General features: G+C 32.9%; 1 protein-coding gene and 1 long non-coding RNA gene across 2 annotated transcripts; one reads left to right on the forward strand and one right to left on the reverse strand.

The window, feature by feature from the left end:
* On the reverse strand, nucleotides 1-25,836 carry LOC106062999 (uncharacterized). Its single transcript, XM_056011991.1, has 8 exons — nucleotides 25,561-25,836; nucleotides 22,778-22,874; nucleotides 22,081-22,139; nucleotides 8,950-9,030; nucleotides 8,067-8,143; nucleotides 6,884-6,967; nucleotides 5,233-5,291; nucleotides 1-3,673 (listed from the first exon to the last, which is right to left on the reverse strand). Exons 1-8 carry the CDS (start codon nucleotides 25,721-25,723, stop codon nucleotides 3,622-3,624), a joined length of 672 nt encoding a protein of 223 aa, XP_055867966.1. The 5' UTR covers nucleotides 25,724-25,836; the 3' UTR covers nucleotides 1-3,621.
* On the forward strand, nucleotides 9,984-17,979 carry LOC129923059 (uncharacterized). Its single transcript, XR_008774979.1, has 2 exons — nucleotides 9,984-12,224; nucleotides 17,496-17,979. It is a non-coding gene; the product is annotated as an uncharacterized LOC129923059 (long non-coding RNA).
* Nucleotides 25,837-26,094: the final 258 nt, after the last annotated feature.

Genomic DNA, 26,094 nt, shown 5'->3' on the forward strand with positions numbered 1-26,094 from the left:
AAAAAAAAAAAAGGTATTGAATCAAACCGTGACATTGGTGTCAGAAAGGCACTGAACATCACTGACCTATATTATATTGAAATTTAAAAACAAATATAAACAAACCCCAAAATGATCTGTATACAGTCTTCGCTCACTCGGTGACAGTAAAAATGTTTGCATTGCAATGACAAACAGTAACATAATTAGTGACAAATAGAGAAAAAAAAAATTCACATGCTTCATTAAAAAACAAAACACACACACAATCGTGTCATCTTAATGACCTATTTACACCTGTACTCAACAACATTCTATTTTAGTAGGCCTACATACTGAAAAAAAAAATGAAACCATCGTGTATGTATTTAGTGAATTGGTTGAATTATAAACATGCAATTCACAAATTTAGGCTTTAGAGATGACTCTATTGATTTACACTTTAGAAAGAGGAACAGACTAAAATGCCTTAAGACAGCTTTAAATGAATAAATAATATTTTGTCATTTTACATTACCCAAGGTGTAAGAAAAAGAAAAGGGGGGGGGGGGTTAATCATTATGTATAGGGAAGTAGTTATTAATTTAATCCACACACAGCTTCGGAAGAAAGGGCTAGAGCAATCATTCAGATTAAACATACAATGATTACAGAGGCCAATATTACTTATACAATGAAAACATGGTATCATAATATGAGACAGAATTATTTTTTTAAAAAATGTAGGCTCCCTTCCCATCAAAAAAGTGTATCAATTTTCAATGTCTAGTTCCATTGCATTATGCAATACTAAAATCAGATATAAAGCTAATAAAAATAGATGGATTAGTATTCCAAAATTAGAACCCCTGTGTCTTAAAGACAGGCTTTTTAGAGATCTATGAAGTACCCCACACTGCCCCACCTTCAGCTAATGATTCTGGGAAAGCAGAGACAAGGTCAAGGTAACATCTGCCAGCTCAAAAGTACATTTTTTTCACGCACAATTAGTTCAGTTGCAAACATTTGAACTGAAACACAAATAAGGAAAAAAAAAATGAAACAAATAGTGAGCTCATATAAAAACAAAAGTAAACAAAGATATGAAATGAACAAAGAGGAAATAATTATTTCCAAGATGTCTACTTGGACTAGACTTGATAAACATTCTTCAAGTGACTAAATATTTCAAACAGTGAAAAACAAAATCCTATTAAAGGAAGTGATAGGACTTTTTATAATATAAACAAAACAATAGCAAATACTCATACCTTAAAATAAAAATCACTGACTTGTCTTTAGTATGCAATCAATTTTTTTGAAATATTCAATCAAGTTTTGTGCGATTTTTACATACTATTTTAAACTTTCAATATGTCTTGAAATTTAAAGCAATTACCTTAGTACTATAAAGTCTGGCCAAAAGAGCTTAATAAGTTATAAGTTTTTGTGAAATGTTCAGCTTATCTATGAAGAAGAACTCCATGTTTACAAATCTACATCTCAATAATGTAGAAGCTATTTCCCTTTTTTCAAAATCAAACACAATAATAAATTGACTAATTGGTTTAATTTTTTTAATTGACTCGGGTATTGACATGTGCCAAAAAAAATAAAATAATAATAATTTTCAAGTTTCAACTTGATCCGAGAATGGGTGTGGGAGAAATGACGTGCTCAAAATTTTTGCCAGAGTGAGCTGAGATAAGCTTTACAAAGAGGACTAGTAACATTAAATATTAATGATGCTTCTATAGAAAATGATTTCTTGTGGATAAAATTGAAATGTGATACAAAATAAAACTTAAGAAAGACAATGGAAGAAAAGTATTCATTGGCTGTATAGAAATTTTTACAATCTTTTAAAAAAACAATTTTTTTTTTTCAAAACAAAGTATCGGGCATAATATGTGGATTTCAACTATGATTTCAAAAAATAGAACTCTCTATCTCATCATAACCTCTTGGCTTTTTATTACATAAATATTATTTCTGATTTCAGATTGATTTTTAAGAATCAAAACATGGATTTTTTTTTTTTAGATGTGCAATCAAGATTTTTTTCAAAATTACCTCTAAAAGAATATTGAAAACAAAAAATGCAATTACAACAAGAATAAACTGCTACATTAGCAGATGAAAAATTTATGGTATACAACTAATTGTTTCATTTATGATGGACATTGAACGTATCCCCCCCCCCCCTAAAATGATCAAGTTATTCGTTTCTGCTAAGAAAGTAATAAGATGAACAATTTCAACTGGTGCATTTAGACTGAGATAACATGAGATGTGAGTGAATCAACAGTTTTTTATTCACAAAGGTGATAACCATAAAAGTGAATGATCGTTTGCTATTAGAAATGATTGAGTCTGACGGGTGAGATTTACACGGTGGAGAGAAGCTTGTACTTAGACTTATATGAAACCATTAACATAATATGGCACTTTAATTAACTTTTAACAATTAATAAATGTTATGTTGAGGACAAAGACATTTTAGATATGGTTCTTACATTCTGAAAAGAAAAAAAAGGTGGCGAACACAAAAAATAAATTTGTTATGCCCAATAGTTAAATTTCTTTAAATAGGAAGACTCCCCTTCTTTCTATTTGTGTCTTGTTTTGCCTCACTGGCTTGAAATAGTACATTTCAAGAGAATAAGATGTTTATTGGATGAGATGAATTCTGACAAAAATGAAACAGCTTTTTCTTTTTATAATGATTTTTTATTCAGAGTACAGTTAAAAAAGTAAAGTTTCTCTTTCAGACCTTGTGATCTCTAAGGCAGATGATGTACAGGTAATCTGTTTCAGTGGTCTATGGTTAATGAGGGTGTCGTGTGGCCAGCACAATCTCCAACCACCTTTCCATTTTCCCCAACAGATGTCAGGTACTCATTAACGTTAGGTGGACTCAAGAGGTGCCCTTAAGATCCAGAAATTAAAAATCCAAGTCTTCACTAAGATTTAAACCCAGGACCCCAGATTCGGATGTCAGCGCATCCTCTTGTTTTTACAGAGTAGGTTTAAAAAATTATTAAACCATAGACAGTACCAATTTTTGTTTTGACTCTTTTTTTCTAACTCCAAGGAAACAAACTTTTGCCTTTATTTTGTTGTCTGATGAGTGTAAAAAAAAAAATGAAAGGATTTATTGAAATAGGGCAATATGTTGAAAAAAATTAATAATTAATTAATATTAATTAATTAATTACAAGGTGTTCAATTATTTCACTGCAATAACTATACAAACAAACAAACACAACCAAGATTACCGAAGCCCTTTATGCAATTTTCATACAATCCAGTAACGTTGTAGACATTTTTTGGAAGATACAGAAATATTTTTCTTACTATTAGTATAAATCTTATTGAGTATCTTAAAATACTTCATATTTCCATATATATAATAAAGTTCATGTGTGATTTAAAGTTGAAAAATTTAAAAACTATAACCCACTTTTTTTTTTACCACTGTCTACCGCTTCGGTTTTATGCATTCCAGATAATTATAATTATGGCTAATTTGAAAGCACTTGATTTAATTGTTTAATAACTGAAATATCTAAACAGAACCAAAAAAAAAGTATAGTGTATAAATAAGCTAGGTAAAAAATTAATGTGTTTATCAACATTCAGAAAGTAAATTGATTGTTTTAATCAATTACTAAATGAGTTATTCTGCAACCGATTTAAAAACTGTTCTCGTTTTCTGAAAGAAACAAAAAAAAAAATATAAAAAAAATGTATTAGTAAAGATCTCATGAGGTTTCATTTGCATCAATTTTACAATACAAAAAATGTTAGTTAAATAAACACCTAGCAGATAGCAGCAGATAATGATTTTGCCTGCAAAAGATGTGACATAAAATGTGGACCTAGCTGCGTGAAAAAGTGCTTTCTTTAATCCCTGGATTTAAAATCATTTATACAAAACAATGACTTGACCAACATCTAATCTTTCGCCTTAGAACCGGACACAACAGAATGAGACAGCATATGGAAGCTAAAAATTGGAACTAGCAAAATTTGTCCTTGTGGTGTGTGACCAGAGAATGGTGACTCAGGGGTGCTCAAAGATCCCAAAATTTAAAATCACAGTTTTCACAAGGATTCAAACCCAGGACGCCAGGTTCGGAAGCCAAGCGCTTTACCACTCAGACACCGTGCCTTGACTGGGTTATTAGGTCATTTGCATATGCGTAAGACAAAAAACCATTTGTTTTTGACTAGGAGAGATATTAATGTAAACAAGTAGGTATTAACTCTTTCTCTCCTAACTGACGATACCAACGTTGATTCCAACAGCAACAGAATGTGGTAAATAATTACGGAGAGAAAGAGTTAAGAAAAAGAAAAACAGAAAGAAGATTGAGGAAAAGAAAAGACTAAGTATGATGTAAACATTTCAGATAAGTCTTTGTACCAGGATATATAAAATACCTATAACTAACTATGAGGCCATTGTTCAGTAGTCAGTGGTGGATATCCTGTGATTGATAATTATTAATCATCAGTATCGTCACTGTGCTTTATCTATTCAGCAATAATATTAGGTACATCAGTCCAGTTTTTATTCTATTTATACAAGTGATTTATATTTTATGTGTTTTTGTCGATCGCTGGATTATTTCTTTTATTGAACTGAGTTTGATTAAACTCAGAGAAAATATTTTCTACACTGTTTTATTTTCTACACTGTTTCTTCAGTGTTTACAAATTGAGGTGCATACAAACTCGCATGTGTAATTTGAAAGGCAAAAATGCTCATTAAAACAAACTTATGACAGTCATACTTTTCTGTGGTCATTGGTTAACACAAGCTGATACAATGTCAAGATTTCCATTGGTGTAGCCTCACATTCAACTAGTTTAATTTTTATATGGGACTAACAAATGCAAAGGTTCTCAAATTGGAAATAATGTCCACTGTCTGACAGAAGTTAACATTGACCCAGGACAAATCTGTACAAATGCTCCTTCTTCCCTAGTGCTATTAGAGCATGGAATGGGTTGCCTGAGCTAGCCAGGAAAACCAGTGACTTAGCAGAATTTAGGTCATTGGTTAAAATGCATGACTAAATGCATGACGCGTAGGACATAATCTTCTTTTTTGAAGTAACGTCTGTATTATATAAGATAAGTCACTAATTATGTACCGGTAAGCAAGAAGCAGATGTATGGAAAATAAAAATGGAAAAACAATCCAATAAACTATAATACTTAGTTTCTTAAACTATAATAGTTACTTTCTTAAACTATATTACTTACTTTCTTAGATCCTCAGGATTGGCTACTCTAGCCTGCTCTCTCAGTTCATTTTGCTCTGCCTAATTTATAGATAAGAAATAAGAACAATGAACTAAGAACATCAAAAACAATGGTGTCAGAAGTAGTAAAATGCTTTTTAAAAGAATCCTAAAATCTTTGGAATATAGCCCATGTCATGCCCTAGACTGCACTATAGGAAGAGAGATGGTGACAAAAAAAAAAGGTATGGATAGTGAAAAAGCAATTAGCTCGGCTATGGAAGAAAACAGAGCAGAACAAAAAATGGCTGGTTCCTCTACCCCCTAAACAAATGCTCCCTTTATCTGCTTCCTATGTGAATGGGAATGTCTTTCCAAATTAGGGCTCTATAGTCACATGAAAAAGTGCTATTGGAGAGGAAAAATGGTCGCTCTACAGCTGAAGTAGACCAACAACATGCCTTTTTGATAACTATAACACATAACTATAACACTAAGTGATAAGTTTAACACACTTATAATAGAATGTATTAGAAGCACATTAGGATATTGAAACAGTTAAAATATTTGGCGCATAATTTTCAACTTGAGAATTAATATTGAATCTCAATAAAAAAAAGAAGGTCTGGAGATTTGTCAATGCATGAGAACTCACTCCAGAATAATAATACTTCTGTGTTCTCATTTTTATGTTGAAAGGCTCAGAAAACTAGTCTAAGATAAGCTATGCTGTGGTTTTCATATCAAGCAGCTCTCCATATAATTTTTCTTACACTGAGTGTTTTGAGACCAGCGTCTTGTTTGAGCCTCTTGATAAAGTATGAATGTAAGGCGCACCTCTTCTTAAACTATTCTTTAAACTGGATATGGATCTAGACTTTATATTCTCTTTTTGTGGTAGAAGAAATCAGAAAGAAGATGGGGGTGGATCAAATGCATCTTGTACCAATCACCAATTAGCATCACAAAGCAAGAGTGGAAGAGGGCATACAAAAAGCACCAGGTGATGCTAGAAAGGGACATCTTAAAGTTTGGTTATACCTGGAACAAGATAGAGAGGATAACCCAGGACTGGAGACTATGATGACCCATTGTCAGCATCTCCAAAAGAGGGGACATGCTGTAAGTAAGTAAGTAATAATTATCCTTACTTTAGAAAGAAAATCTCTAGAGTATTACAGATAGGGCAGGCTGTAAGTAAGTAAGTAATAATTATCTTTACTTTGGAAAGAAAATCTCTAGAGTATTACAGATAGGGCAGGCTGTAAGTAAGTAAGTAATAATTATCTTTACTTTATAAAGAAAATCTCGATAGAGTATTACAGAAAGGGCAGGCTGTAAGTATGTAAGTAATAATTATCTTTACTTTGGAAAGAAAATCTCTAGAGTATTACAGATAGGGCAGATGATGTAAAGGTCATCTGTTTCTGTGGCCCACATTTAACAAGGGTGTCCTGGCCAGCACAATGACCAACCGCCTTTACTTTCCCCCAACTAATGTCAGGTACCTATTAGAGCTGGATTGACCCAAACATCCCAAAATGTAAATCCACAGTCTTCATCAGGATTCAAACTTGAGACCCAAGTTCATGAGCTAAGCACTTTACAGCTCAGCCACTGCACCTCCATGACAGATCAACTAAAACAAAATTTAAAAAAAAACAACAACTTACCTTTCTTCTAGCCTCTGCTCTTTTTTCCTCAATTTCCTTTTCTTCCCTCTTCTTTAGGTCTTCTTTGTACTGCTGCTGCTTGGCCTGTTTTTTAAAAAAGTGATAGCCTAAATAGTTATAACAGCTCACATTTCACAATGTATATGTAAATTGTAGTAATAATAATCATGGTTTATATAGCACTGTTAATAAACCTGATGAAGGCTTTAGCAGCCATGAGAACATAACAGACATTAAAACAAGAATCAAGATGGAAAACTAATTGAAAAAAAGTTTTGAACAGGTTCTTATTGAATATAATGAAGGATGTCTCAGTTCTCAGCTTTTATAGCATATGGCCTTAGCTTTCAATTGTTTTTGTTTTAAATGTTTTGGATGTTACTTCAGAGCCGAAAACTATTACATACTACCAGGATGGCTGGATATAGTGGTGGAAAGGGTTCAATCTCAGGGCCATCAAGACGACAATCCTGAGTACATACTACATGACCAGGCAGCCATCCAATGTCATTGAAGTTTGTAATTAAGTGAAAATTGTGTATAGCAATTAATGTTTTAATTAACCTGAATTTTTAAAGTCATTAACAGGTTGTTTCTTTTGTTTGTTTGTTTTCTTAATCTTAGTTTAGCATCTAGACATTTAGAAAAGCTAGCACAATACAAGCATAATCAATATGTAGCATTCTGTCCATTCTGATTTTGAGGTCTATATTTTGCTTTGTTGCTGCTCAAGTGAAGAGAGACTTTTAATTAATTTATTAATGACTTTAATGTTTACATCTATAATCTCTTTTTTTTCTGGTACACTTAACATAATATCACTAGCTTCAAAGATGAGATTTTCAGCTGTAAAGAAGCTGAATATGAAGTTCTGAAGGCAGCGAGTATTTCTCACTCTCATGCTGACCTTTTGCTCTGCATTAATTATTAGAGAACAAATGAGAGAGGAATTGTGCTGTATTTTATTGTCTGTAGGGCAGTGCCAAACAACTGAAGAAAACAGCACACTTTTTTTCCTTGGCACAGTCTGCAAAAGAGCTCACAGCTCAGCAGCAATAAAGCTGGCTAGAAGAAGAAGAAGAAGTCTGTAGAACTTAAGAGATTCGATCTGTAGCTAATATATAAGTAGAAATAATGTTTTATTTTCGGTTCATAGAAACAAGAATTAGATACCCTAACTTACAAGTCTATTATACTTCTGTAATCTAACTTCTTCAGCCTGTCGTCTCCTGGCCTCCTCTTCACTGCTGTTTCTGCCACCTATTGCAAAAAAAAGTATTTTATTTATATAAAGCTATAATAAAATATATATACAAATTTATAAGGGAAGCGGTGGCTGAGTGGTTAAGTGCTTGGCTTCTGAACCTGGGGTCCTAGGTTCCAATCTATGAAGAGATTTTGAATTTCTGCATTTTTTGGGTGCCCCTGAGTCCACCCAGCTTTAATGGGTACCTGACATAAGTTGAGGAAGGAAAGGCAGTTAGTCGTTTTGCTGGCAACATGACACCCTGCTCGTTAACCATTGGCCACAGAAAAAGATGACCTTAATATCATCTGCCCATAGATCACAAGGTCTAAAAGGGGACATTTACTTTTTATACAAATATCTATACTAATATAAATTTTTACTTTGTTAATTTACTACTAATGTCAAGTGGTTTCAGATAATAATATTACATTAGTGGGTTGGTATTGTCATTCAGCAACTCTTAAGATCTATCATATTAAAGTGGAATGCAGTCCTTTTCTTTTTGAAATTATAAAAAATGCCAAGAGTAACTAAATAGTTGGGTGGCTTCCTGATCATGAGGTATGCACGCTGGACTGTCGTTTGGATGTGCTCCTAGGTTCATACCCTGCCCTGCTGCCATCCTCTGTTGTCCTGCGGGAGGTTTGGACTAGGAAGTAAATGATCTTCAACTCTGAAGGAACATCCAAAACATGTAAAACATTTTAATTTTTACAATTTTAGTTTTCTAGCCAAGCACGGAAAAGCTTCAAAGGGAAAAGATGCCACAGAGCTGCTATGTCATTAGTTTTAACCCTAACTACTCTATCATTCATACCTACAGTTCCCACATAGTGATATGTCTTGGGGACTGCTGCTTGTTTATATCGTTCGTACTCGGCTGTTTCTCTTTGAGCCACTGTGTTAAAAGTTAAGAGTTACTATCAATGTAAAATACACATAGACTAAAGATTTACAATTCAAAACAATACACATTTTTAAAGGAAATTAATAATAAAACAATGAGTAAAATCACTAAATTTAGAGAAGCTTCAGAACACTACACTAAATGGTAGGCTAAGGAAACAATAATATGCAAGCAAAATATTTTTAAAATCCTTTTTTAAAAACAAAGCTTATATGGGTGGTGTTATGGAGAGAGAGAGAGAGAAAGTGTGTGTTGTGTGTGTGTTTCTATGGTGATGGTGGGAAGAGATTAGCAATTGGTTGGTGGCTATGCTGAGTGAATGATGAAAGATAAGCGGCATTGTCGTCAAGGGTCTTAAAAAGAGCAGACGACTCCAGAATGTTAGAGTAAAAAGACGTGTTTTCGTAATGACCTAGATTTTGTTCAAAATACTTTATATTATTACTAAAGTCTACTACATTTATTTTATTTTATCCCAAGTTGATATCGTCTACATTATAATAAAAATTATTTTTGTATCGTTCACAAGGAAGTTATTCAAGTTATTTTAAGCTTTACACGTTAAAATATAATACACCAACAGTGGTTTAGTTCTCTACCAGCAGTTCGGTGCTACAAGTCAACAACCATCCACAGGGGGAGAAACTCTGCACTAACAACTATATTGATCAATAATGCAGACGTTATTTCCCTTATTTTATATCAAGCAAAATAATTAATAACCAATAATTAACAGACTAATTCGTTTTGTCTTTTTTATTGATTCATGTTTTTTTTTAGATACAATAAATAATTGTTTAAAGTTTTTCTTGTTGGTATGAAACAAATTTTTTAATTACCCTAAACTGACTAATAGGTTGTTGTTTTTTTGTTTTAATTGTCTTGTCTATACCAATGAATAATTGTGCAAAGTTTCACCTTAATCCCAGTGTGTGGGAGAGATATGTTAGACACCTTATTTATATAGGTTAGTTATTTTAGTTATTTAGCGACGCACCATGGTAGACGCATATTGAACGGGACTAGTGACGTTTGGGATATGTTGGGTTAGAGACCGGAAAATCAGTTAGCGATAGAACATTCCAGGGTAACGACGTGTTTAGTGACAGAGACTTCTACTGTGGCCTTTTATCATAATAAATATATATTAACTTGTTCATCATCGTTGACTACATCTCTTCACCTGTTACAATCGATGTGCCAGTTCTTGTTTGTGTTGTTGGTCAACTACACGTAATACACCCGAACAATTACACCCAAACGATTGCAGAGTAATTGGTTGACTTCAAGACAGCCTGAACTAGCAACATCACAGTGGCGACCCCGAACCTCGAAGCCGGACCCCTGTTGAAGCCGAACATCGAACCGGACCTCGAAGCAGAACGTTTACTCAGGTGAGGGTCGTGCACTCGAAGATATAAGATTTCATCGGAGTACGGCTGAACACAGCAGTATCGCAGAGTGACTTTGTTCTAGATCTACAAGCAGTCGTCGCCTGTTTGATCGCACGTTCAACGAGCCGTTAACTCAGGGTGACCTTCGTCAGGACCGTAATCATCGCAACGTCTGGTCTACTTAACCAGTATATTATCAAAGCCTGATCTTCATATGCTGAATCGACCTACAACCAGAGAAACCGTTCATTCATAACGGGTGAGAGATCGTTAGTGAACCTGTTGGACATATTTTTTTTTCTTCGTCATAGGAGCCACATCGAGTATCAAGTTTTACCTCGTCAGTTTCGAGAAGGACAGTTTGCCCGCTGTCAGAAGTATTGTGAGTACTACAAGTTTGGTAGCTAACTAAATCGAAATCGCTCTGTCGTCTTACCCTTGGAGAGATTCTTGTGGAGCAGTTTGCTCATTGAACCGGTTGCTTGCCACGTTTATAACGGTCACTGTGTTTAACCTTTGGAAGGTTAGTGAAGTAATCTTTATCAGTACTGAACATTGATCTATCTAGTATTCGTCGGTCTAGACCATACCTAGACTTGTTAGCAGTGAAGTTGTGGAAACAGCTACATCCACTTAATTTCGTTGAAAACCGTTAATCGTCTAACGGAACATCGTCGGAGGTGACCTTGGTTTCACCTAGTCTGCATTGGACAGTTTGGTCTAATGAAGCAGAGTACAACAGCAAACTTCGTCGTACTACCAGAGTAGCAGCAGAAGCAGTGAACTATTTTAGAGAACCGTTATTCGTCAGCCCAGATCAAGTCATCGTCAAGAAAGCCGTTATTCGTCAGCCCAGATCAAGTCATCGTCAAGAAATTCGTTATTCGTCAGTCGTCCAGATCAAGTTGCCGTCAAGAGACTGTTATTTGTCAGTAGTCGTCTACACAAGTCAAGTCATCGCCAGAAGAACCGTTAACCTATTCGTCAGTAACTGTGTACACAAAGTCGTCGGAACTACACATACGGTCATCAACAGTCGTCGAAGAAACTGGAACATTTTGCTGTGGCATATCAGGACATCTGTGGCATTACGTGGGATACTGGTAGCACCGGAGAACAGAGTCAGAACTGGAAGAGAGGCAGTGGAATTTGTTGTGATCTAACATATTCGGGAGTCCGAACAAAGGGATCTTTCTTATCAAAAGCTAAGTGCCATTTTTCTTATTAGTATATGTTTAGATTGCCCTTAGAAATAGATTTTGTCTAAATTTGGTACGTTAGCCTGAGTAAAATCAGGTGGTGCGCCTTAAAACCCGTCGGGGTAGAAGACGTAATTTAGATGAAAAGCTATATTATACGTTTAGGGTTGTAATTTGTTTTGTTTGTGTAAACGTCATATCCGTTGTTGCCTGGTTACTTCGTGACGTTATCATTGTGTGCCATATTGTCATATCCCAACCCATAGCGATAGTCTCATTTTAATTATTTCATTTGTTTATATTATTTTAAATTATTTATTTTTATTAATTTAATTAGATCTGTATTTTTTTTTCACTTAATGATAGAAAGTGCGGGTAGGATTCTTTCATTGTGAATCAGACTAAAATAATTTTAGTTTGAGCGGTTAAAATCAAATATGATTTTGCCATGAGAATAATGCCGAAACTGGCTATGTAGTCAAACACTATCGTCTGGCTAAATTTAGATCTGCAAATTGTTGTACATCTCTTTGGTACAATTTAATTATCTAGACTCTAATTTGAAATATTATTAAGTTGAAGATGAATGAAGGTAGTACATTCTAGATATATATCTTGTTGAAGATATATTTGACATTGTATAAACATATTTGTTTTATACGGTTAAATAGAACCATAATCTACTCTAGATCTAGACTCTAGACAGTCTTTGAATTTACTCTAGACATTTTAGTCATACCAGATTTTAAAATTGATCATAGTTGGTCATACTAGATCTAAAAGTCATAGTGCTCTTGATAACTATAGATCTAAATTGTATTATTATATATACTATAATATACTAGATTTAAATTTGGGTGATACTAGATCTAATATACAGATTTGAATATAACCATAATAACTCAGACTAGATTTATACATTTACTAAATCTATAGATAGAGACATAACATTTAAAATTTGTATAAAAGTGTGGAAAAACATAAATATAAAATAAGTTTAAAGTATAGCCATAACCAATATAGGCTAAGTAAAAATATATATAAAATATAAAACACAATGGCTACATTATCATATGTGGACCTTAAGGAGGTTAAGGAAACAGCTATGCAGGATGGAAAGGCCATGGAGTTAAAAGGAAAAGACTTAGCAGCTTATGTACAGCAAGTTGTGAAGGAAGAAACGGAACGTCAAAGACAAGAGATAGAAAGACAAGAAGAAAGGCAAGACAAAGAGAGAGAAAAAATTAGAGAACATGAAGCTAAAATGGAGAAGATGAGATTGGATGCAGCACAAGTCAGAGCTCAAACTGAACAAGGAAATAACACAAATAACTCAAATAATTATACCACTCAAAGAGACAACCCTAATTCGCAGACATGGCTAAAGAGAAAGATACAAAGTTTTGATGAACAGAAGGATGACATTGGTGATTTTCTGAAAAGATATGAGGCAAAAATGTCTACATTTAATATGCCTGAAGAAGAATGGTCTGAAATACTGATAGACTTTGTTCATGGTCAAGCTCTAACAATATGCCAAAATCATGACCATCATATTGATGATAGCTATCAGGTTTTAAAAAGAGAGTTATTAAATGCCTATGGTCATAATGCTGCAACTTTTAGAAAGAAATACTTTGACAATATACCATCATTAGGAATAGAACCCCAAACTACCATTAATATGGAAAAGGATTTTTTCAATAAGTGGGTAAAATTAGAAAAAGTAACAAACTCTTATGAGGGATTAAAAAATTTTATTCTAGTGGACAACTTTGTAAATAAATGTGATCCTCAATTACAATCTTTTATTAGAGAAAGAAACCCCAAAACTATAGATGAAATAACAGAGATAATGAGAGTATACAAAAATGCCTATCCAAATAAACCATTTTCTGATAGAGATAAGAGCAAAGTAGATTTAATAGGATACACCAAAGAAAATGTTGATAGAAGTAGAAATAGAAACAGATCAAATAGTGGAAATAGAAAATATAGTGAAATAACCTGTTTTAAATGTCAAGGAAAAGGTCATATAGCAGCTAACTGTAGAAGAGGGAATAGTAGGTCTGGAAGTAGAAATAGATACAATGAACAAAATAACAGTAGATATAGGAGTAGAGATAGGAATGACAGGGGAAATTATAGAAATAGGAGTTACAGTAGGGAATACAAAAATAAAGGTACAGATAGGATATATTTCATGGAAGGAAATAGGAACAATTTTGCAGTGTACCCAGGGTTTGTAGATAGAATTCCGGTGGAATTAATCAGGGATTCAGGTTGTAACACTTTGGCAGTAAAAACTAAATTTGTCAAACCTCATTGGTATAAAGGGTTTACTAGGAAAGTAGAATTAGCAGATGGCACCGTAAGGGAATTTAAAGCTATAAGGGTGTACATTGAAACTCCATTTTTCACTGGTTATTGTGATGGCATTGCAATACCAGAAATGAGATATGATATGTTAGTAGGAAACATAAAAGGAGTTAAAGAATGTTCAAGAAAAGAATTAGAAGACTGGCAAAACAAATACAAAAACATAAGACAAAATCATGGAAACATAGAAACACAAAATATAACAAGTATGGTAATAACAAGATCAACGGATAAACAAGATGAGAAACAGGAAAATACAATAAATGTAATAAGTAAGGATGAAGAAAAAGAAACCAGTAATGTAATACAAATAGAAAATACAGATGTTAAGGAAAGTGAGATAGAAAATGAAACACAAAATAGTCTTGAAACACAAATATTTCAAAGTGAAAAAGAAACAACACCCACATTTGCATTAGAACAAATGAATGACAATATTATTGGGAAAATTTATTCGAGAATATCAGATAAAAACAATAATAATCCAATGGAGAAATTTTGCATAGAGAATAAAATATTGTTTAGACAAACAAGTAATGATAATAAGAAAATAAAACAACTTGTCTTACCACAGAAATATTGGAAAGATGTTTTAATCATGACACATGATAATAATTTAGCAGCACATAGGGGAGTAAAGAAATGTTATAGGAATTTGTCAAAACAAGTATTTTGGCCCAAAATGAAAGCAACAATCAACAAATACATAAACTCATGTGACATATGTCAAAAGAGATCTAACAAAAGTCTAGTGAATAAAGCACCTATTCAAGAAATGGATGAACCTACAGCACCATTTCAGAAAGTATCTATTGATTTAATAGGTCCTTTAATTCAAACTGAAAATAATAACAAATACATTCTAACAGTAATAGACATGTTTAGTAGATACCCAGAGGCAATCCCATTATCAAATACAAGTGCAGAAAATATCATTAATGCCATAACTCAAAAAGTAATTACAAGACATGGTATACCTAAAATTATATTGAGTGATCAGGGATCTCAGTTTAAGTCAGAACAATTTAAGAAATGGACTAAACAATACAATATACAACACATATACTCTTCGGTTTACCACCCGGCGAGTAACGGGTTATGTGAACGATATGGTGGTTCATTAAAAAGATCACTAACAAAGATAATTCAGAATAATCAGAACAAGTGGGATCATTACATTAACTATGTACTATTTGCTCATAGAAACAACATCCATGAAGCAACACAATTTTCACCATATGAAATAATACATGGAAGAAAACCTAGAGATGAATTAGATGTTTTTAAAGAAAATCTAATAGACAATGAGAATAAATTAAATAATGACAGTGAAACAACAATCACAACAGAATTGAAAGAAATATGGACTCAAGCATATAACAACAATAAGAAGTACAAACAAAGTGCTCATGAGAATCTAAATAAGAAAAGACAATTGAAAACACTAGAAGTAGGAAACAATGTATTAATATTGATAAATGACCTGAAAAATAAAATTGGTAAACAATGGAAAGGTCCATTTAAGGTGATAAAACAAATTAATGATGTGAATTATCAAATTGAAATAAATGGGAAAATTAAAACATACCACATAAATAATTTGAAACTGTATCATGATAGAGAAGATGAGTTAATACAAAACATTCAGGAGGAAATAGAAAATAAATTTTCAGAAAGAGAAGAATGCTTGATGATAATAACAAATGAAAATCATAATGAAAATGATATTAAGGAAATACCTGTAATAGAAACAAAAGAGAATCAAACTTGGCAAAAGATTAATCTTAATAATCTAACTAAGGAAAAGTCAAAAGACATAACTAAAATAATACAGGAATACAAAGAAATTTTTTCCAGCATACCAGGAAAAACAAATATTATTAAACATGACATTAAAGTAACAGACTCAAAACCTATCAAGCTTAAGCCATATAGAATACCGCTACATTTACAAGACAAAGTAAAGAAAGAAATAGACAATTTACTAGAATCAGGTATAATTGAACCATCAACATCTCCTTATGCTTCACCAATTGTGATAGCCAAAAAGAAGAATGGAGATATAAGGTTATGTATTGATTATAGGAAACTTAACAACATCACAGAATTTGACCCATATCCAATGCCAAATATAGAGGATATTTTACATAAATTAAATGGAGCAAAATTTTTTACTAAATTAGATTTAACTAAAGGTTATTGGCAAATACCTTTAACAGAAAATGCAAAACCTTACACAGCATTTGTAACACCATATGGTATTTTTCAATGGAATTATATGAGTTTTGGATTAGTAAATGCACCTGCCACATTTAATAGAATGATGAACATGATAATTGGAAACAAAGAAAATGTTATTTGCTATTTAGATGACATATGTATTTTTAATAATAGTTGGGAGGAACATTTGGTAGATGTAAAAGAAGTATTCAAAATAATAAAAGAAAGTGGACTTACAATTCAAGCAGAAAAAGTAGAAATAGGATTGGAGGAAATAATTTTCTTAGGACATAAAATAAATAACAACATGATTAGCCCTATTGAAGATAACATAAAGAAAGTACTTAATATTGAAATACCTACAACAAAAAGACAAATTAAAAGTATATTGGGAATAGTAAATTATTACAGAAAGTTTATAAAAAACTTAGCAGAAATAGTGAATCCACTAAATGACTTACTTAAAAAAGGAAAACCTCAAAAAGTAGTTTGTAATGAGGAATGTGTGAAAGCTATTGACAGAATTAAAGATGTTTTTAGTCATGAACTAATATTAAGACTACCTGATAAAGACAAAATATTTTATGTCACAACTGATGCATCTGGTAATGCTATTGGTGGTTGTTTAATGCAGAACTATGATAACTTACATCCTATATTATATGTAAGCAGAAAATTGTCAGAGGCAGAGAAAAAATATAGTGTCATTGAAAGAGAAGCCTTAGCTGTAATATGGGTAATTACTAAGCTAGAGAGCTATTTAATAGGAAGGAAATTCATATTATTAACTGATCATAAACCTATTCAGTATATACAGCAAAAGAGCATGAAAAACAGTCGTGTTTATAGATGGTTCTTAGCACTACAGGAGTATAAATTTGAAGTGAAAGCTATTAGTGGATCTGTGAATATTGTAGCTGATCTATTGTCTAGAATGACATTGAAGTGAAACAATTTTGTAAATAAACTATGATTATATTGATTATGTACTATATATTAATATATTGACACCATTTATATGTTATGGAAAAGGGAGATAAGTAAATTTGATGTTAAGCATTTAAAAGTAAGTATGGATATATTTTTTTTTTTTTTTTTTTTGTGTGAATCATTTCATATATCATTGACGAAAGTTAGTTCTATGGAAAAGGGTGAGTATAAAAGAAAAATGGACAAAAGCGAATAAAAGGGTGGTAAGAAAAAAAATTTATGGAATGTGTAAATAAAGTCTGTAATTGTTTTTTAAAATATTGTATTTTATCAGATTACTGCCAGTGAAGAACACTTGTGATGTATGACGTGCCCATAAGATGCCACATTGTCTTTTATGATGAACTATGTACTAATGAAGATGACTTTGGAATGTTATGAACATTGACATGTATATGAGGAACTGTCAAGTCAAGATGAAGATGTCAAGAAGAAGATGTCAAGATTTTATGTTTGTGGTCTTCCCCTTAAATTGAAATGCCCTTGTAAGACTTGACAGTAGTGGAAAAATATTGACATATTTTTTTTCAAGGGGGGGAGGAATCTGTTAGACACCTTATTTATATAGGTTAGTTATTTTAGTTATTTAGCGACGCACCATGGTAGACGCATATTGAACGGGACTAGTGACGTTTGGGATATGTTGGGTTAGAGACCGGAAAATCAGTTAGCGATAGAACATTCCAGGGTAACGACGTGTTTAGTGACAGAGACTTCTACTGTGGCCTTTTATCATAATAAATATATATTAACTTGTTCATCATCGTTGACTACATCTCTTCACCTGTTACAATCGATGTGCCAGTTCTTGTTTGTGTTGTTGGTCAACTACACGTAATACACCCGAACAATTACACCCAAACGATTGCAGAGTAATTGGTTGACTTCAAGACAGCCTGAACTAGCAACATCACAGATAACATGTACAAACTTTTGACCAGACAGACAGGCCGACAGAGTGAATTGATATAAACTTAGAAAGAAAACACTGAACCATGACTTACAAATATAAAAACCCAACCTAATAAAATACTCAGGAAGACACAGCTAGAGATAAAGGCACATTTCTTATTCCAAATGATTTGACTAATTTGTACAAGTGCTCCATCTTCCCTATAGTGCCATTAGAGCAAGGAATGGGTTGCATGAATTAAGAGTCTAAGTCTCCAATTAACATGCATGACTAGATTAACACATGGATTTAATGGTTACCTGTAGGTCTTAATTATCTTCTCTTTTAAAGTAACGTCTGTAATTTCTATTTTAGCTTATTACTTTAGTCACAGATACCTAATTTAAAAAAAAAACAATAGGAAAAGTATAAAAAAAAAATCTTAGGTCATGCACTATGCGCGCTGAACTTAGGTCGGTCGTTTCTATGATTCATAGCCTGCCTGCTGTCATTCGCTCTCTCTCCCCCCCCCCCCCCCCCCTGGGGTCATGCTGCGAACAGTTTGGGCTGGGATTTACATTATCTTCAGAATCTGAAGGAACATCCGAAACATGTAGGCCTACATCATTTTACAAAACATTCTACTATTTCTACAAACTTGAACCTATCTCTAGATAATATTAAATATAGATCTAGATCCTGAGCTAGCCAGAAAAACCAGTGACTTGGCAGAATTTAAGTCATTGGTTAATATGCATGACTATAAATGCATGAGGCGGTGGACGTAATCATCTTTTTTGAAGTAGCCTAACGTCTGTAAAAGATAATAAGATAGATTGGGTGTAATCTAGATTAGATTACTCTAGAAATATAGCCTAGATCTAGATAAACAAAGCTATTATATAATTAAGAAACAACAGTCAAAACAGTAATATTTAATAATCAAGAATAAGATGCCTAAAGCAGAATTAGGTAGTTTGTTAAAATTTCAAACTTCATATAGTTTGTTAAAATTTCAAACTTCATAGTCAAATAATAGGCCTAAGTCAACAACCTACTTTTCTCGTCAAAGCGGAAATCATTAGTGAATTATAGGCTATTGAACGATCGCACCTTTACGCGCCATATCAACATCCCCTTAAAATAAAAATAACCGCCTTGGCGAATATAAAAAAAAAACAATAAAAACATTGAATACACATAGGCCTACACACACCGATGAATGAGTACCAAAGGGAGTTATCTGTCAAATTAGATCACGCTGAGTCTAACCCGGCGTGCTAAACGATTTCATACACATTCAACTTGCTGAATATAATAATATGAATTGTCTTCGAGTCCGGCGATTAATGAGGAATGCAGCATTTCTCGTGGCTACGCAGCCCTAGCTGTGACGAACATATTTTGCCACCCCCAGCACAGGCATAGCCTAAAAATTGTCCGCCGGTGATCGATTTAGATTATCTTTTCGCCATCTGTCCTCGGCAGCGGATGTTCCTCTTTTCCTGACCAGCGTAACTGTCGGACCATAAGAATTCCCTCTGTAGGCCTACTGTCCATACTGACGCTCGAAAAGACTAAATTTAGGCTTACTGGCCTTGTCAACATCTGCCTGAATATCATTCAAAGTAGTCAGACTATAGAAGGCCTTTAGTAAAACCTTAACTCGTGTGCGTGGATCTATTTAAATTATAATTTTTTCCATTAGTCTTCTCTACTACCACCATCTGACTCAACCACTCTGTCAGTTCTATCACTGAATTTAATCTTCCTCTCTGAACGAGGGTGGCTTTTAAAGCAACAGGGATCTTTCTACACTGGCAGAACCTTGGGCTTATTGATTCTAACAATTTTTAAAGACACTTCTAACAACAGGGATCTTTCTACACGGCAGAACCTTGGGCTTATTGATTCTAACAATTTTTAAAGACACTTCTAACAACAGGGATCTTTCTACACGGCAGAACCTTGGGCTTATTGATTCTAACAATTTTTAAAGACACTTCTAACAACATGGATCTTTTTACACGGCAGAACCTTGGTCATCCAGCTCTAATGGGTACCTGACATTAGTTGGGGAAAGTAAAGGTGGTTGGTCGTTGTGCTGGCCACATGACACCCTGGTTAACTGTGGGCCACAGAAACAGATGACCTTTACATCATCTGCCCTATAGATTGCAAGTTCTAAAAGAGGAATTTTTTTTACTTTACCTTTTTACCCAACTGTAATGGGTACCTGACTTAAGTTGGGGAATATAAAGGTGGTTTGTCATTGTGCTGGCCCTATGACACCCTTCTCGTTATACTTTGGCCAAAGAAACATCATCTGCACTATAGATGATGCTATGAAGAGAACATATATCATTTTACCAGCTGACAAGAAAGAATATATAAAAATCCTTGCTAAGCCCCTATGCTAAATCATCTATCCGGAATCACACCTTAAATGAGATGATCATTTAATCACATCCACTTTTCATGGACTCATCTCCTTGAGCCATTGCACTACTCCTCCAGCCCCATGAGGTAGACCTTCTTACAATCTACAGCCACTATGAATGAGACTCATTTGGCTGTGGTTCCTATATTAGTTAAATGCTGACCCATAGGTGGACACAATGGGAGGAAGGGGGGGGGAAGCTCTGAGTTTGTGTGAAACACAAACTCTCTTTGTAATCTTGTCTTATTTTGTTTTCTTTGCGAAAGAATTGTAATAATGGATTAGCAAAATGTATGTGCTTAGGCCTAAAAAACATAGTGCCATAAATATTTTTTTAAAAAGCATATAAACATTAACCCTTAAATTGCTGAGCTTTTTTTTTACAAGAGTGAATACAAAATGGAATTACAATTCTAGTGTTTAGAGGCTAAGCTACCACATGCTAAAGGGTTAAGGGATTTCTGTGAAGGAAGGGAAGGGAACACAATGCATACTGACAATAATTTGAATCCTGGTACATGACTTCACTTTTCTTCCCAAATGAAAAGTAGAAGGTGGGCTTCAGGGAAATCTCATTATAAACAAAACCCCATTCTCTTCATAACATGCTTAAAAGTAAAAAAAAAAAAAATCAATTTTTGTTCTTTATGATTATAAATTAACAACTATTACTATTACCACATAGTCTAATGACGTGATGTGGGAAAATATGCAGGTCACAACCGGGTCTGCATAGTCATGTGAAACACTGCACTCATCCGTAATCTTCAGAATCAAAGATATTGTCATTATTATGAATTGCCTATCTAAAACAAACCAAATGAAGCACTTCAAATGCCTAGAAGTTGCTGATATAGGCAATATCAATATAACATAAGATCTAAATGAAGTGGGTGTCTCCTTTCCATTAGGACTAAAACAGAAAGATTTAAAAACTCCTTTATCCCACTTTGAGTCAGAATGTTACAAGATCAGCTGTCGTCATCGAAAAGTACATAGAAGTCAAATTCATAAAGTGCTTGTTGTGAATTTGTATGTGTTTTGTGTGTGAATGTTGTTCGAATTTTTCATCTATACTGTTATTGTACAGTAGTTACGGTGATGTTGTCGATTGTAGTCAAACTGAATCTCCATTTGACTGGATCAATAAAATTATCTTATCTTATATTTTAAAATTTAAACTATGGGGTGGTAAGGGTCATGGCATACTGGGGGAATGTCCTGAATGAATCTTTTCAGCATGGGGAGGGTAGGTGAATGTGTAATAAATTTTGAACTATGATTAGGAGACATAAAGCTTCTTTAAGTATCATTTAACTTTCTGAACTTTGCATAAAAAAGTTTTTCAATCATATTTTCCCCCTTTTTTTGTGTTGGCACATGAGATTTATAAAATACTGCATATTTCCATTGTTTTTTTTTAAATTAAACATGCTACTTGAATAGAAAGTAGGCATGTATATTATTCTCTTAATTTCAAGGTGAAAGTTGTGGGTGGATAAAAAAACGGTTTAAAACATTTCTTACTTTCATGCACTTTCTGACGTCTTTGTTGATCAGGGGCAAAAACTGTGTAGGCATCACGACTATAATTTAAAGAAACAAAAAACAATTGAAGATAAAATTTCAATTCTCAATAGTGTGGATCACATATATCAAACACTCTATTTCATTACGTAATGTTTTAAAAATTATTATTATGGATTGTACATCTGAGAGTGTCTAAAAATAAAGATAGTATGGTCATGTGACCAAATTAGATAGCTCTTCAAACAAAAATGTTCACTAAAACATTACAAGGTTAAAGAAAGTGAAGAATACACATGAAAAATTAGATTGATGGCATTCTGGAGTGGATCAGGACATTGTTTTCAGCTTAATAAGAACAGTAATGTATGAAGGTGTGAAAGAGTCAACAGTGGCAACCCAATGACTCCCCACCACAAGGTTATAGGAGTCAGGATGAATCTTAATAGTTTAATCTATGTGTGGGATACGTGGTCAAAAGGCTAAGTACGCTTGAACTTAGCTTGGCTTAACTACCTATGAAGGGGGCTCTAGGTTCAACACCTGACTCAAGCCTAAAGGCAGGAAAAACCTTCTTCCAGATACCCCCTCCGTCCACAAATGAGATTGGACCATAGGGCTCTGAGCATGCTATAAGCATGAACGTAATGCTATATAAAAGCTATAATTTATTTATATTTAAGTTCTGAATACTTACAACTCTCCTCTTGATCTATCTGCGTTCTGGTCACCGCTGTTGCCTTCAACATCAGGATCCTGATCATCATTTACGTGATTGTAAGCATCCATAGGTCCTATTTTAAAAACAAGTAAGATCCTAAAGTTTTTAATGCTCAATTGCCTATCTTTATTTTACAAATGTTATATCAACTCACTCTGTCTATCTGGTATAAAGTTTGAACATGATTTTTATCACATTTTCCATTCTCAGATGAAGTTTTAATTTGCACAATTATTCATTAAACTTGACAAGACATGAATCAATAAAAAAAAATAGCCAATTAGCTAACTAATTTTTGGTGATTAATTTTTTTTTTTATATTGAAATAACTGGAATAAGTACTAATTAATGAGCAATGTGGATGTAAATATGGATTTAATCCCTTATTACATTTTGACCAAGTTTTTTCTGGCAAAGTTGAAATTTCTCATAGTTATTCACAGTCGTTGACAATACTGGAAGCAATCCAAAAAATAACAAATTGGTTAATCATTTAGTACTTATTAATTTTGTTTTATAATGCAGAAAGGGAGCTAACCCCTTAGTTTTTCAATAAATGGCAGTAATTAGTAGTTCTTTCCCTTAGATAAGCTTTGTTTTTGTTTTTTAAAGTATTCTTTTTTTCCTTTGCTTGTTTACAGCATTGCAATCATTAACGTTACCAGTTTTCATTTAGTCTATTATAATTTCAAGCTTAATACTAATAAAACTTTTCAGTTTGTCAATTTCCAGTGACTCGACTATAATGATTTATTATTATTATATGTCTCATTTCATTATGAGCAGCTGTTTTCCACTGAGAAAGGTTGAACTTTACATGCTTAGTAAATCAGTAGCACCTAATCATGTGATATGTGCTTCAAACTTCAGCTCAATGTTCAAGCTATTTGCTTCTTTTTTATACTCTGCAGGTAGTTTTATATTATGTGTAATCTTAGTTTCTGACAGAATGTCTGAAACTAACAAGTCAAGTCATGTGACTTTGACAAGGAATGAATAAATTCTACTTAAAGTAAAAATTTAAACTTCTTCCCTTAAATCCTGACAGAACAAGCAGATTATTTACTATATTATTTCTAGATATCCAATACAAGGTTAATTTCTTTTTTTTTTTTAATCTGAAATAGGATTTAATAGATAATAGTAGAGTAAGTATAAGTAAAGTTCCACTTTCAGACCTTGCAATCTATGGGGCAGATGATGTAAAGGTCATCTGTTTCTTTGGCCCATGTTTAACGAGGGTGTAACGTGTCTACCACAATGACCAATTGCCTTTACTTTTCCCCAACTAATGTCAGCTACCCATTAGATCTGGGTGAACCCAGAAGCACGTGTACCCTAAAATCCAGAAATTCAAAATCCCAGTCTTCACCAGGATTTCAACCTTTACAACTCAGCCATTGCACCTCCTTAATAGATAATATATTTCTAGAATTCTTAGTAATAGCATACTATGATTGGTATGATATAGATCTAGATCTAGAATCTATAGATCTAGCAGCCAGATTTAGATAATATTATTAATATAGGCCTATATTATATTATATTAATTTTATATAATAATATTGTAACCATTAAATTATTATGATCTAAAAAATCTAGATCTTTATAGCTATAAGTTAGTTTAAGAAATCTATACTATACATAAGAATTTTAAGTAGATTATCATAATCCTACATACTACTACACTACTACAGTGTATCCACAAAACATTTTAGACCTTAGCCATAACTATTTAATTAAGGACATAAGTGTATTCTTCTTATCTTATATAATATATATATATATATTATTTCAAAAAAGATGATTATGTCATACGCGTCATGCACCTAGTCATGGATGTTAACCAATGACTTAAAGTATGCAAAGTCACTGGTTTTCCTGGCTGGCTCAGGCAACCCATTCCATGCTCTAATAGCTCTAGGGAAGAAGGAGCATTTGTAAAGATTTGTCCTAGCATATGGAATGAGGAATGTGACTTTATCTCTGTGTCTTTCTGAGTATTTTATTAGATTTTGTATTTGAAGATTTGAAGTAGCAATTATACATAAAACACTGAACAATAATCTTCAAATACAAAAACAAAATTTAATAAAATACTCAGAGAGACGCAATGTCTGTATTATATATAATATAAGATAAGATTATGGTTTAGTGTATAATTATGTATAATTGCTACTTTACTTTTGAGTCTTCTCTCCTGAAGTCTTTCTAAATTTAGTGATTTTACTAAAGGTGTTTATCTAGTAAAATGTGAATGTTCGTTTGTTATAAATCTACCTGCTCTATTTTGTGTCTGTTCCAGTTTCTTAATGTTTTCTTGACTTGAGGGGTTCTGATCAGAGGATGCATATTCTATTATTGGCCTATCCAAGGTTAAATAACATTTTAATTTTATGTTCTTATTTGATTTATGGAAATAAACCCTATTACTGCATTACAGAATGATTGTACGCACGATGTCTAATATGACATGTATGGTAAGACTTCTTAGATTATAATATTCATAATGATAATTAATATTCAGTATTATAGATAGAATCAGATAGACCTGATAGATTATAAGATATATTATCAATATCATATATAATATAATAATATATAAATAAATAAATAATTATTATACGCCCGATCCAGTTCTTTCACTGTTCAGTGGTCCTACAGTAGCCAATATGCTCATAAGCCTGCACCCAAAAGCTCAATTCATAACATTTATATACATATATACTCTATCTATATCTAGAAGTATATCTACTTACTATTGTTATTATTAGGGTTGGTTGTGGACGATAATCTATTGGTAGAATAATTAGGTCGACGAGCTGGGTGCATGATAGAATTAGTTCCTCTGCCTCTACCTCTAGAATAAGCTCCTCTGCCTCTTGTCTGAACAGATGGTCTATGCGTAAAGCTACGACTCATTTCAATATTTATGCTAAGAAAAAAAAAGTCTAGAATATTTCAAGAAATGATTTTTATTCACGGTAAACTCCGATGAAATTGAAACCAAAATTTCCGAACTTAGGAGATGTTTGTTTACATAGGAGACAAATACAAAAATATGTAATTAAATAAACGAAACAATCTCAATTTTTAATAATATACATTCAAAAGATAAATTGTATAAATCTATAAAGTCTACAAATATAATGTATATAGACTCTAGATCTACATTCATGAAATAATTAAATAATTATATACATCTAGATCTAGAGTGATCTAGATTAAATTAATAACCATGATAACCACGACTTGACTAGATCTCAAACTTTTTTTGTCTCAAATTCCAAAAA

This window comes from Biomphalaria glabrata, chromosome 15 (assembly GCF_947242115.1).
Source record: "Biomphalaria glabrata chromosome 15, xgBioGlab47.1, whole genome shotgun sequence".
In the NCBI taxonomy this organism is placed as follows: domain Eukaryota; kingdom Metazoa; phylum Mollusca; class Gastropoda; family Planorbidae; genus Biomphalaria; species Biomphalaria glabrata.

Coding starts and splice junctions, on each gene's coding strand:
- LOC106062999 (XM_056011991.1), bottom strand. CDS start 25,723: ATGAGTCGTAGCTTTACGCATAGACCATCTGTTCAGACAAGAGGCAGA. Junction 22,140..22,777: donor GATAGATCAAGAGGAGAGTT/GTAAGTATTCAG, acceptor TTTAAATTATAG/TCGTGATGCCTACACAGTTT. Junction 9,031..22,080: donor ACGTCAGAAAGTGCATGAAA/GTAAGAAATGTT, acceptor CTTTTAACACAG/TGGCTCAAAGAGAAACAGCC.